Raw genomic sequence first — 12,737 nt, 5'->3', positions numbered from 1 at the left:
TCTGGGAGACCCCTCCCGGCGCACCGCGCCCAGACCCCGCGCCGGGGAAACTGAGGCCGCTGAGTCGGGGACGGACCAAGGTCACGCGGCCCGAGGCCTTGGAGATCCGCTCAGACCTCGTCCCAGAAAGGGAAACTGAGGCTCGCGAAGCGGAAGGACACGCGCAAGGTCACTGAGGCCAGCCACGGGGCCAGAGCTTCTGCGCTCCACCTGAGCAAGGGGCCTTCCGCGCGCCTCACGGCTCACCGGTCCGGAGGGCGCAGCCAGGCGCAGGGAAGTGCGACCGCCCGGTGCCAGCCTCTTTCCTTTCTACAGGCTTGAGAATTTCCTTTCCGTAATAAAAGGGTGTTTTTAAAGGCCGAGAAAGAGCCCTTGCTTTGTAATCTGAAGGCCCCAGACAAAGACCCTTGGGAATGTGTTGTGCGTGGAGGGGCAAAATGGGGTCCATGCAGCCAGCCTTCAGGTCCCAGACACCCCTTCTTTCCCACCTCCTGCATGTGAGGAAAACTGGGGCCAACAGGAAGAGCCGCCCGATGGTGCTGGTGGCCTCCCCATCCTCAAACAGTGCCCTGAAGTTCAGTGGGGGCTGGGGTCTCCTCTGAGGCTGGTGGGCTTTAAAATGGGGAAGTTCCCAGGGTCATGGTGGGGGGGACCCAGACTCCCTCACCCACACGGGAGTCCCACCCGACTGCCTCATTTCTCTGCCTCTCAGGCTCAGGCCCCAGCTGGCCACTCAGCCCCCAGCTCTGGGAAGACAGCTGAGGCTCTGGGGCTGGGTTGGGGGGTTATTTGGTGTTAGGCGGCATGGGGGCACAGGCCCAGGCCCCCATCCCAGCTCAACCAGAGGGTGGGGGGAGGTGTCCTGAGAGGCAGGTAATGGAGAGAGACAGGGGAGAGAGGAGGAGCGTCCTGGACTCCTGGGAGCCACCCGCCTTCACAGCACTTTTCCGTGGGTCCATCTGCTGGCTGGTGTGTGGCCCGCAGAAGCAGAGATGTAACTTGTCTCTGCACACAGCAGGCACTCATGGGTGACTGAGGGATGGACAAAGCCGGGCCATCGTGAGCCCCCACCAGGCTGCCTCAAGCCCTGGGACCCCCTGTGCTTCTGCGAAGCAGGTCGGGTGTCCCAGGGGGCCGCTGCCACCATGCCTTGGGCCAGGCCAGACCTGCAGCCACGGTGGGGGGGGGGCGGGCAGGGTTGCTGCCCATCCTGAGGAGGTGAGGGAGAAGCTGGGCGGGCGGCAGAGTCGGCAGTGCCAGGCTGCAGCCCGCCCCACGCAGATGTGTTCCAGCTGAAGGGGGACCTTTCATGCTCACCCTGGGAGCATGTCAGTCTGGGCAGGCCGCCAGAGCCCCAAGGCTCGCGGCCGCGAGCAGAGCAGCCAGGAGGCGGACCCACGGCCCAGCCTGAGGACCCACCACGCTTGGAAGTAAGAGAGGCAGGCCTGAACTCTGAGTCACCTAGGGGGGCCCAGCCCCTCTCTGAGCCTTGGGGACCCTGTCCCCAGGTCCTGACACCTCTATCCCACAGCCTCCGCCCTGGGCCGGAGGGCCAGCAGCCTCCCCGTCTCTCCCACATCCTCTAGCCCAGGGCAGAGTGCCCTTCGCATTCATTCCACAAATGTTTATTAAGCACCTGATTCGGGGGCTGGGATTCAGACCACCAGCACCCTGCTGACCGTGGAGCAGAAGGGACAATCAACACAGTAAACATTACCTTTAATAGATATTCTGTTGTCCATCAGAAGGTGGTCAGTGCCACACAACTCAGAGCCAGGAAAGGGATGAGAAAGGTGCTGGGGTGATGTCTGAGGGGAGATCTGAAGGAAGGGAGGGCTGGTATCACGAGTGCATGTGTGGGAAGAGTGTCTGGGAGGTGACATGTCCTGTGCAAAGGCCCTGAGACAGGATGGTGCCTGGCTTGTGGGAGGAAGAGGATCTCAAGGCCCCAGGGGGTGGGTGAAGGCGAGGACTCTCAGAGATGGCAATTCCTGTGCAGACAGGTATCAAACCCAGAGTCAGTTCACAACGGACAGCCTGTTGCCTAAAACTGCTCTTGACCCCACACTGCCTTTGGAAAGAAACCCCAATCCCTCCCCACCATCCCGTTTGCCCCCCATTCTTCCTCACCGTTCCTGGGCCCCAGGATAGGGTCTGGTGAGCACCTTCTGACCCGCCAGCCACCCGACTCCACAGGCGCTCTCGGCACCCGTGAGCCTGCTTCCTCTCTAGTCGGGGCAAGTTCAGGTCGAAAGCCACAAAGCCCAGAGAGTTTGGGGACCCTCTGAGTGAAACATAGACCGGGAAGACAAAACAAGGGTCCCAGCGTTCAGCCTCAAGGGTGGCCTAGCGAGCCCACTGCCAGACTCAGGAAACAGGGAACGTCTCATGAACAATGGCTGCAGGGCCACCGGCTTAGGTCTGGGAGACACCATGGTGCAGGGCCAGCCCTGGCGTCGCGCCCAGAGTGGCAAGTGACCGCAGGCAGAGCACCCCGCCACCTTGGTTTCCCACTGTCGGCACCACCAGGTTGGGGGCCCAGCTCCGCTGACCTAGCATTCGTCTGGATTTTCCTTTCCTTACAGGGATCACTGTGCCCGGTAGGTGCAAGGATGGCGTGGGAGGACCGAACTCCGATGACCCCCCCAAACATGTCTGTCTTCTGCTGCTGGGTGAGGCCCTCACTGTAAGGGGGAGGTGCTCTGGGGGCTCCTGGCCTGGGAGGGGGGCCCGGGGATGTGGCGGAAACGACCTTGTTTCCCTTGTTCGTCAGATGGACACCCCAGCCCCGCCCCTCTGCCCCCCACAGGTTGGGATCCCCAGATGCCCGTTCCAGAGCCTCCAAGCGCTAGAAATGATCTCACGGCTTCTCCATCCCACTCTGGGGAAAGCGAGGCAGGTGTCGGCAGGCTGACAAGATCACCCCCGTGGCAGAGGGCTGCACACTGCCGCACTCGCTAGACAGATGGACAGATGAATGGACAAAGCTGCTTGTGAGGGTCCCCGCTTTGGCTGACTGTGTCCACGTGAGGGGCGTCCCTCTGTAGGGAAGGACCCACGCGGGCTCTGAGGCAGTCAGGCCTCGCTCACACAGCACAGATCATGCTCTCCGACGCCCTCTGGTGCCCGGGGCTCCCCCTGGCAGAAGCTCCCATACTTCCTGTTGGACTGAGCCCCAAGCCCTCTGCTAGGCACTGGGGGTGCAGCAGGAAGCAGGAAGCACACAGCCACGGCCTCCCAGGGGACACACGCCCCAGCGACCCGATGCCCACCTCTTCTGACTTCGGGGGAGGTGGGGGGGTCGCACCTGTGACCTGGTATACCAGCAGCACCCCAGCGAGGAGCCAGCTCACCACCACCTCCTCCCCCACTGGACCGCGGCCCGTCCTCAACAGATACCCCAGCCAGGCCAGGGGTGCCCCACCAATGCTGCTGAGTAAACGATCCCCCAGTGCACGCGGTCGGTGCCCCAGGGAGCCCCAGGGAGCCCCAGGGCTCAGGGAGGTTGGCCCAGGCACGTCCAGCTGGGGCGGTCTGCAGGGCCAGGCAGGTGCGACCCCAAGAGCCTCTGTAGAGGGGCTCCCTTGGCTCCCGCACCCTGCTCAGTGGCATGCGCGTGGCTCCCTCTGGTGACAGCTGGAGGGAAGGCCGGGCCCGCAGCTTCCCCCAGCCCTGGGGCCTCGCAGGTTCAGTCCTCCCTGACACGGGGTGGGGAGGCAGCCCCCTAGGCTGTGGTGTGCAGGGCCTCCGTAAAGGACCCCGTTCTGCCCAGGGAAACCACCTGCAGCTGTATACCGCCGCCCTGGGGGCCTTGGTGAAGCATCTGGCCAGTGGTGTGTGGGCGGGCTAGTCGGCCACCACCCAGAGGGGCCGGGCCTCCCATTTCAGAGCCTGGGAGTCAGGCTGGTTGCTTTGGGCCGAGCCCGTCTTCAGTATTTGTGGCATTGTTATGCTGGACTTTTTGCCAACATCAGATTTCACATCCAAACCCTGATTTCTGGCTATCTCCTCTGGACCTGCTGACGGTCTGGGCTCATGTCCAGAGGGGAAGCGGAGGGTAAACACAGTCCCTCGGCGGCCAGCAGGGTCTCCCAGAACGAGCCCTTTCCCTTCCCCCTGGGGTAGTTTCCCCCTCAGCACCAGGTGGGAGGCCTAGATGGCACCTGCTAGAGCCCCCAGGTTTGGAGAGGCCCTGCCTCCTCCGATCTGCTCCCCTAGAGCATGACCCAGACCTCAACCCCATCCATGTCGCCCAGCTTGCTCCAGCCATCAGGGACCCCTTCTCCTGGGGGCCAGGCTCAGAAGAGCCCCCTCTGCAGCTTTCTGGGCCTCAGCCAACTCCTCTTGGGCTGGAGCAAAGTCCCAAGGGGCTGGCTCCGCTGGGGACACCCGCTGGCCCCTTGCGGTCCTCTGCACCCCCGCCCCCCCCTTCACCCTTCACCCTGGGAACAAAGCTCCTGGCCAGCCAGTGGGCCCTGCCCCACCCCCAAGCACCTAAACGGCATGCAGGACTCAGCAGCACGCGGCGCTCCCGCCCCGGCGGGCTCTCCTGGAAGACCGGCAGCACACACAGGAGCCCACACACAGGAGCCCGAGGAGGAAGCACGGGTTGGCCTTTCTTTATTGGTGAGCAGACAGGTGGTGGGCGAGTCAGGACACCGGGGAGCAGCTGGGGAGGGGGGGGTCTGCAGCTGCCGTCACAGCAATCCTGCAGCCGGGCGCATAGACAGCAGAAGCAGGGAGGGACAGGGAGGGCCAGGCGGGGCCCGCCAGCAGCCACGTTCACAGCAGTCCTGATGCACGACACAGACCTGAGGCACCCCGCCAGCACAGACTTCAGACGGGCAGGACACTTGCACGGTGCACGACCTGTGACCTTCCACAAAGGGTCCCAACACGCCCAGCAGCCTCAGGAGGTGGAGCCCCAGAGAAAGGCCAACCTGCCCTTCACAACCCCACTACGGGCTAGGAGGCTAAATGCCCAAGGGACAGTGAGGGGACGGGTTGTGGTGACAGGAGGGACAGGTGGGAGGTAGTGGGGAGACAGTGACGGGACAGGCGGGCAGGGGCAGCTGAGGGGACGGGCAGAGGACGAGAGTCTCGCAGGAAGCTCACGGCTCCCCAGAGGCACTCACAAAATGTTTAAAAAGGAAAAACAAAACCCCTAAGGAACGGAATTCTATGTGTAGAAAACCCTAGTTTAGTTTAAAAAAGGAAAGAAACGTGTGATCTGACCCACGGTGTGGTCTGCTTTCGTGGGGCAGGTCTCCTTTGAGAGGAAAGAACGTGGAATCTGCAAACACCAGACGCTGAGCTGCTCTACAGACGGAGGCGGGACGCCTGTGCAGGGCAGGGGAGACGCTCAGACTTCAGCCTGAGCCCCGCAGGGCAGGCCCCGCACCTCCCCTCCTCCCGCTCACCTCACCTCAGTTGGCGTTCCTCTGGCGCACGTTCTTGCCTTTGTCATTCACGTGCCCACTGCTCTTCCTGGGGATACGAGGGCGGGTTCTGGACGCTCAGGAGGACGAAACAGTGGCCCCGCTCCCACCCGCCAGGTGCACAGTGGATGCTGTCCAGGCCGGCAGTCCTCCAAGCCCTGCTCAGGGGACACCACCCACCCACCCTCCAACCCAGCAAGGCCAGGACTTACAGAGGAGCGGAGCCCGTGTCCTCATCTGTGCAGACGCGCAGCCACATGCAAGGAGAGGACAGGCCATCAGGAGCGGTCCCTGGACCAGGCCCCTTGCAGGGTGGCACCAGTCCCGCGGGGCCCTGCCCTCAGTGTCTCTGACTGTAAATGCAGGCAGCCAGCCCTGTCCCCAGGTCATGCACCTTCCGAATGAGCCGTCTGGGGTCACAGCCCAGAGTGGCATCTGGGAGCCCTGCCCACAAGCGCCAGGCAGGTGGGCAAGCTCAGGCTTCCTGAGCTCCGTCTGCACAAAGTCAAGCGCTTGCTTGGCACAACCCTGGGGCCCCAAGCAGCTGCCACAGACGGGGCGGAGCAGCGGAGGACACCCACTTCACCACCTACAGCCAAGTGAGGGAGGACAGTGGGGCAGAGGACCTGCACCCCACAGCACCCTCCTCTGTCCTGCGCTCCTGGGCGGTGCCCCCCCCCACCGAACAGCGGGCAAAGGGCAGCCGGGCTCACCGTCCAGGACCTCGTCCGGCTTCCGCCGCTTCTCGTAGATGAAGATGACGGTGACCAGCACCAGTACCTCGGCCACGATGCCCAGAAAAGGCCAGAGGGCGGCAAAGCGGTTTCGCACACGCAGCACGATGATGGCCTGGCTGGTGCCCTCCGAGTTGGTGCCGTTGCACACATACTTGCCAGGGTCTACCTCCAGGTCCAGGTTCAAGATGTGCAGCTCCGTCTTGGTCTCCGAGGATATCACCAAGTACTTGCTATGGGAGCTGTTGCTGATGACCTGGGGGCAGGCAGACCTTGTAGGGACTGAGGCCGAGGCCAAAGCCAGCTCCTCCCCGGGTGGACACGGGTCTCACCTGGTCCCCAGAGGTTTCCATCTTGTACCACACCCATTCGCTGACCGGGGGGAAGGAGTCCGACTTGCAGCCCAGCACGACCGTCTCCCGCTCAGTGGCATGCTCTGACCTCTTCACAGCCTTGATGTTGGGGGGCCCTACAGGGGAGACCAAGCAAGGCACTCTCTGCCGGTTCCTAGGCTGTGGCCTCGCTGGGTTGGCAGGTGGGCGGGTGGTGTCCCCCGCCCCCTCCCCAGTGTGCCCGAGGGCCTGCTGAGCTCACCCTGAAGCTTGATGCTGGTTCTGCCCGCAAGCTCCGGGAGGAAGATGCACGAGTACTCCCCGGAGCGCTCGTCCAAGTCCACCCTGCAAGAAGACCGGGCAGTGAGCGCGGTCACAGCAGGAGCTCAGTTCAAACGACGGCACGCTGCAGGTGACTCCCACCTCTCACCCGGGAGCCAGAGCCAGGACTGACCAGGGGGCTGCAGTCAGGAGGGACGACGAGGTGCGGGGACAGCACGCAGAACCACCCCCCCACCGGGGGGCCTGCATCAATGAGTCTCTGTGCCCAGCCACCCTTAAAACCAGGAACAGGACTGCTTCTGGAGCTGGCTCGGGAACCGACTAAAGCAAGGGTTCAGAGCAGGGTAGCCGAGAGTGCCTGAGACCTCAGTGAGCCAGGGACTCAGGCTGGGGAGAGAGAACCCAAGTCTGTCCGCCCATCCGAACCAGCACCCCGGAGAGAGAAGGGAAGGTCTCAGAGGCCGGCCTTCCTTTCCGCAGCCACCAGCCCCCCGCTGGATCCCAGGTCTTGGCCATCTCACAACGCGGGGGTGTGAGCAGAGCTCCTGTCTAATGTCTGTCCAGAGCGAGCCCCCAGACTACAACCTTCGTTCCAACTGACCACAGAGGCCGTTGGCAGCGACATGTGAGAGCAAGCGGGGCGCAGGGAGGGGCCTGGGGGTGACACCCGCAGGCTGAAATGGGGGTCTGGCATCTCTGCAGGCCCTGGGGCAGGCTGGGGCACCTGCCTCTGGGCCCCACTCACTCATACTCCGTCTTCAGGTCAGGCAGTGCATCTTCCTTGAGCACCTTGCCCCCCTTCACCCAGCGGTGGCCGATGATCTCAGTGGTGCTGTAGTTCAGGGTACAGGTAAGGCGTGTTTTGGAGCCAATATCATCTACAGAAGTCCAGATCCCGCTCCCTGGGGGGGGCACACGACAGGACGTGAGCAAAGGGATCAGTGCCAGAAAGGACCCAAACCCGGGGCCCCAAGCCACCTGCCCATGTGACCCTAACCTGAAATTCCTCTTTTAAAAGATAAATCTAGGGGCGCCTGGGTGGCCCAGTCGGTGAAGTGTCTATCTTTGGCTCAGGTCATGATCCCAGGGTTCTGAGATCGAGTCCTGTGTCGGGCTCCTTGCTCAGCAGGGAGTCTGCTTGTCCCTCTGCCCCGCCCCTGCTTGTGCTCCCTCTCTATCAAAAAACCATCAAGGGGCGCCTGGGTGGCACAGCGGTTAAGCGTCTGCCTTCGGCTCAGGGCGTGATCCCGGCGTTATGGGATCGAGCCCCACATCGGGCTCCTCTGCTGTGAGCCTGCTTCTTCCTCTCCCACTCCCCCTGCCTGTGGTTCCCACTCTCGCTGGCTGTCTCTCTCTCTGTCGAATAAATAAATAAAATCTTTAAAAAAAAAACAAAAAAAAAACCATCAAAAACCTTGGGCGAAAAAAAAAAAGTAAATCTGCCACTGCCCAGGCCACCATTCCCTCACTGGAGGCTCCTGCCGACCCCCTCCCCCATCAGAGCAAGGCCGTGCGAGGTGGGGGCCAGGGGGTTCCAGCTGCCCCTCTGCTGGATGGCACCCTTCTGGGAGGTCAAGGGCTCCATTCCCACTTGCCACAAAGCCACTACAGATATGGCCCAGATGCCGCTGGTGGACCCTCAGTGGCCCTTCCATCAATTTCCAACTAGGCCAACTTCCCCACTGGTTCGAGATGTTCTCTTTAGGAAGCGAAATGTGACAATCACTTGAACCAGAAGGTGAGCAGCCTGCTGAGGCAGGAGGGACCAGAGTTCCGGGGGCGTGGAGCTGTGAGAACGAACCAGGAGGACGCCCCTCGCCAGAGGCCGAGCAGCAAGCCCACCTGTGTCCACATCAGAGCCTGGCCCCAGGGCTCACAGCAGGTGTCGTGGGGACACTCCTGGACGGTGGGGACTTAGAAGGCAGGCTCGCAGACAGAGTCATCTCAGGGCAATTGTGACAACTGTGACTTGACTTAGTGCCGTCTGTCACCCAAATTCATGGGCCCCAGAGGCGTCCCTTCTAGACCGTGCCCAGAGGACACGAGCACAGACACAGCCACCCCAGGGCTGTGCGAGCAAGAAGCTCTTTCCCCTTCAGTCTCTAGGGAGAAGCCTACAGCACAGAGTCGGGTGAAAACTTAGAACAGGAGACGAATTACCAACAAGAAACAGGCTCTGTCGTCAACACGACACCCAGTCAGTCACTAAGAAAATTTAACCTGAAGGGGCGTCTGGGCGGCTCAGTCGGTGAAGCGTCTGCCTTCAGCTCGGGTCATGACCCGGGATCCTGGGATCGAGCCCCACATCGGGCTCCCTGCTCACTAGGGAGCCTGCTTCTCCCTCTCCCTCCCCTCCCCCCGCCCCCCCACGCGTGCTCTCTCTCAAATAAATAAAATCTTAAAAAAAGAGAGAAGAGAAAGAAAATGTAATCTGAAAACCCCAAAGGGCAGCAGGCAACCATTACTGGAGGGTATCACAGCGGGGAAGCTTTCTTGAGTGACTCATGGGCAGAATGCGCCTGTCTCCTCCTCACACAGTCCCTGGCACTTGAGTCCTCGGTGGGCTGACAGCTCCCCTCCCGTCCTGCTAGGAACTGAACACATGCAGGCTCCAGCTCCCCCGGATGCACTTCCAGTCTGGGGGAGGGGTGGCGGCAGCCTCTCTGTGTGAAGAGCTGGGACCCGAGGCCAGCGCTGGACGGGACACACGTGTCAGGCCCCTGGCAGGCAGGGGAAGAGGCGGGCAGGGACTGCACGGAGCCCCTCCCACCGCTGTGGGCAAGTGAAGACAGACGTGTACACACGCATGCAAACACACACCCAGCACACACCTACGGCCACGCACCGCGTACCCACGTGTGCACGCACTCAGCTCACACGCAGACACACGCACACGGTCACAGCTTCGGGCTGTGTAGGAGAGCACAGGCTGCCGGCCACAAGGCCTCCAAGCCTTCAGGCTTTCTGCTCTGGGGCAAGGTGGTCCATGCCCCAAGGTCCTGGGGACAGGCGGACCTTAGTCTCCACCCTCCGGGGGTAGCCCAAAGGCCATTCGAAGGACTCAAGACAGGCACAACTACAAGCAGACAGAGGAGTGAAGCTCGAAGACGACTGAAACCCTTCAGTGGCAGCGCCATTTCTACAAAAGGGTCACCTCCCAGTAAGCCGCATTTCTCAGGAGTCACGATTTCCCAAGACTGCAAAACCAACAGCTCCGTGCAGAGCTGGGAGTGGTGAGTCAGGGCAGGAAGTGAGGCCAGAGACGGCCCTCCGCCCAGACAGGCCCGCCTCTCTATAACCTCAGGCCCGGTGTCTGCACCCTTGTCCCCTCACCCGGGAGCTGCGAGAAAGGTCAGTCAGCTCTGTCCCAGCTGCACCCTGCTCCCCGGAGACAAAGAAGTGGCCCAAACACCACAGGCTCAAGGGCTACACCCACGGGGAGTAGGGGGGTGTAGGGGACTCAGCTCTCAGAGAGAGGCCAAGGCAGGGCACCCCCCCCACACCATCACCCCTGCCCTGCCTGAGGGTCATACGCAGCAGGGAACCGAGGCACACCACCCCTGGCCCCAGAGATGGGAAGGGCACCCCGGGAATTCACAGGGACCCTCAAGAGCACAGGGGCAGGAGGGAGGAACAAGGGAGAGACCCGGAAAAGTAAAAACTCAGTTTTGGCCACGTGACTGTGAGCCATGTTCTCAAGTCAAGTCACCTTCATCTAAAAACAGCCACCCCTCCTCCATGCCCTTAGGCAGCCGGGCAGGGCACTGGGCCAGGCAGGCCTTATGGTAAGCAGCCCAGGAGCAGGGATGAGGCTGCCAGCACCCACCCTCCTCCCCACCCACCTCAGCAGCTCCGCTCAGGTAGGAGGAGCAAGAGAACATTTCTGGGACGCCAGCCACAGGCTCTGGGCCTCTCCGCCCTCCCCGCCCTTTCCCTACATCGCACCAGCCGGGGCTGTGCTCTCTTCACCTGGGGCTCAGAGAGGCCACACCAGAGCCTGCAGGACCCACCCAGCAAACTAGTGCCCCCTAGTGCCCTCCCAACCAGGCCGGCCAGGGCGATAGGACCCGGGGCAATCCCAGGGAGAGCCCTGTTCTGCGGCCTCAGCCAACACGGGTGCCAACCTGGCAGGCACTGGTGCTCAAGCTGAGGAACCCCACTGCTGGCAGAGTCCCCTGAAGAAAGTTTCTGGGAAGCTGACCCAGACAGGAGAGGCAAACACTGTCAGTAATTCACTTGTCCCAGAAGAAAAAGGATGCATGGTATTTCTGAGAGCCCCTGGAGCTGTGGAGCTGTCAAAGGGGAGGAAGAAGAGAGCGCCCGGGTGGCTCAGTGGGTGAACGTCTGCCTTCAGCTCCGGGGTCATGATTTTGGGGTCCTGGAGTTGAGTCCCGCAATGGGGCTCCTGGCTCAGCATGGAGTCTGCTCCTCCCTCTGCCTGCCCCCACCCCTGCTCATGCTCTCTCTCTGTTCGATCTCAAATAAATAAATAAAATCTTAAAAAAAAAAAGAAAGAAAGAAAGAAAGAAAGAAAGAAAGAAAGAAAGAAAGAAGAGAAAAGAAAGAAAGAAAGAAGAGAGCACAGACGCAGGTCCCAAGTGGATTCAGACACCGTGCAAACAAACGGAGCCCCCCCACACACACACACCCTGCACGGGTGCGAGAGGCCAGGAACAGCCCAAGCCCCGGTGGGAGGGGTCCTTTCAGCCTCCCGGCTGGAGCCGCGGTAACTGAGCCCAGGAATGATGTGGAGAAGTGCTTCCACCCTCTGGTAAGGGGAGCGAGCTCAGGTGCTGTGCTACCCAGCACAGGAAAACCAAGAGTCCTTCTTCACCCCCGTGGCTGTCTGTGACCACGTCCAGCCACGGAGAGCTATTTCCAAAGGCTCAAGCTGCCAGAAAGAGCAGCCTGCCTTCCGCAATCATCTTGCCTGCGGGCTCCTATCTGAGTCGTCCAGAGGTCCGCTGGCAGGCAAACAGCGAGCAGTGTGTCTGCCAGGGACCAAGGCCCTCGCCCAGAGGCATTCAATAAACTGCCGTCTTGATTATACGGAAGAGGAGAGAGGCCAACTGAGATCTTCAACTGGGTCAGGAGTGACCGGGTGAAGCTGCTACCGGAGGCCTGCGTGCTGCTGCCTCCCACAAGAGTCCCAGACCCTTCCTGCACTTTGTTCCCTACGTGCCCATCACTAGAAATCTTTAACCGAGAACAAAACAGGGAAAAGATTTCCATCAGGCAAAGAGAGCTGTCCTGCTTTCCCCTGAAAAATACGCCTTAATCCCTTCTCCAAACCGCAACATCTGTCCACCCCCAAAACATTGCCCACTCCTGTGAAGCGCTCGGGAAAACACGCTGTTTAAGGCTAAAAACCACCCTCTCCACACTTCCTGCTCCGAACTGGGCTGCCAACGCGACCTCACCGCGACCTTGGCACATGTCCCCTCCCGACCTGGGCCTCAGTTTCCACTCCTGTAAAAGGAGAGGGCGGACGAGACGCCATCTCCGTCTGTGCCCTGAAATCGAACACAACCAAAGCAAGCGGAGCGCGCTGGCTTCCCTACAAGGGTTTCAGTGTTGGGGCCGACACCAGGGGACAGGTGCCTACCCGGGGCACGACACGGAACCTCAATCCTGCCAAGAATGACAATCCCTTCCAGGTCCGGCGAGCCCACGGCTGCAGGGGCAGCAGAGAGCTGGCCAGAGGGGAACCCCGGGCCTGGGCGGCCGGGCGGGCACCGCTCCAGGCCGCACAGGCTTCGGCGGGGCCGCGCGGGGGTCCCCGGGCCCTCTCCGCCGCGCCCCTCTCCCTAGCACACCCGGCGCGGGGACTGGGGGGACGGCGGGGGCCGCCGGCTCCCGGGGGGGACGACGGTGCCCCCGTCCAAGGGGTCGGCCAGCTCCCGGGTCCCCCGGCGCGCCCGGGCTGCGGGGGTTTAGGGACCCCCACCCCC

General features: G+C 62.0%; 1 protein-coding gene across 1 annotated transcript in view; it reads right to left on the bottom strand.

Annotated features, from left to right (window-relative positions):
- Window positions 1-4,590: 4,590 nt before the first annotated feature.
- The window catches only part of BSG (basigin (Ok blood group)), a 9,598-nt gene continuing 1,451 nt past the window's right edge, over window positions 4,591-12,737 (bottom strand). The window contains exons 3-10 of the mRNA XM_034659993.1: window positions 12,603-12,709; window positions 7,532-7,794; window positions 6,767-6,849; window positions 6,505-6,641; window positions 6,152-6,428; window positions 5,651-5,675; window positions 5,426-5,487; window positions 4,591-5,340 (exon numbers count right to left, since the gene is read on the bottom strand). Coding sequence (XP_034515884.1) covers window positions 5,427-5,487; window positions 5,651-5,675; window positions 6,152-6,428; window positions 6,505-6,641; window positions 6,767-6,849; window positions 7,532-7,794; window positions 12,603-12,709 — 953 coding nt within the window. The 3' untranslated portion in view covers window positions 4,591-5,340; window position 5,426. The remainder of the gene's footprint in view (window positions 5,341-5,425; window positions 5,488-5,650; window positions 5,676-6,151; window positions 6,429-6,504; window positions 6,642-6,766; window positions 6,850-7,531; window positions 7,795-12,602; window positions 12,710-12,737) is intronic.

Source organism: Ailuropoda melanoleuca, chromosome 4, assembly GCF_002007445.2.
Source record: "Ailuropoda melanoleuca isolate Jingjing chromosome 4, ASM200744v2, whole genome shotgun sequence".
Lineage (NCBI taxonomy): Eukaryota > Metazoa > Chordata > Mammalia > Carnivora > Ursidae > Ailuropoda > Ailuropoda melanoleuca.
The sequence above is the reverse complement of the archived record's forward strand: the minus strand, read 5'-3'. Positions and strand labels throughout refer to the sequence as shown.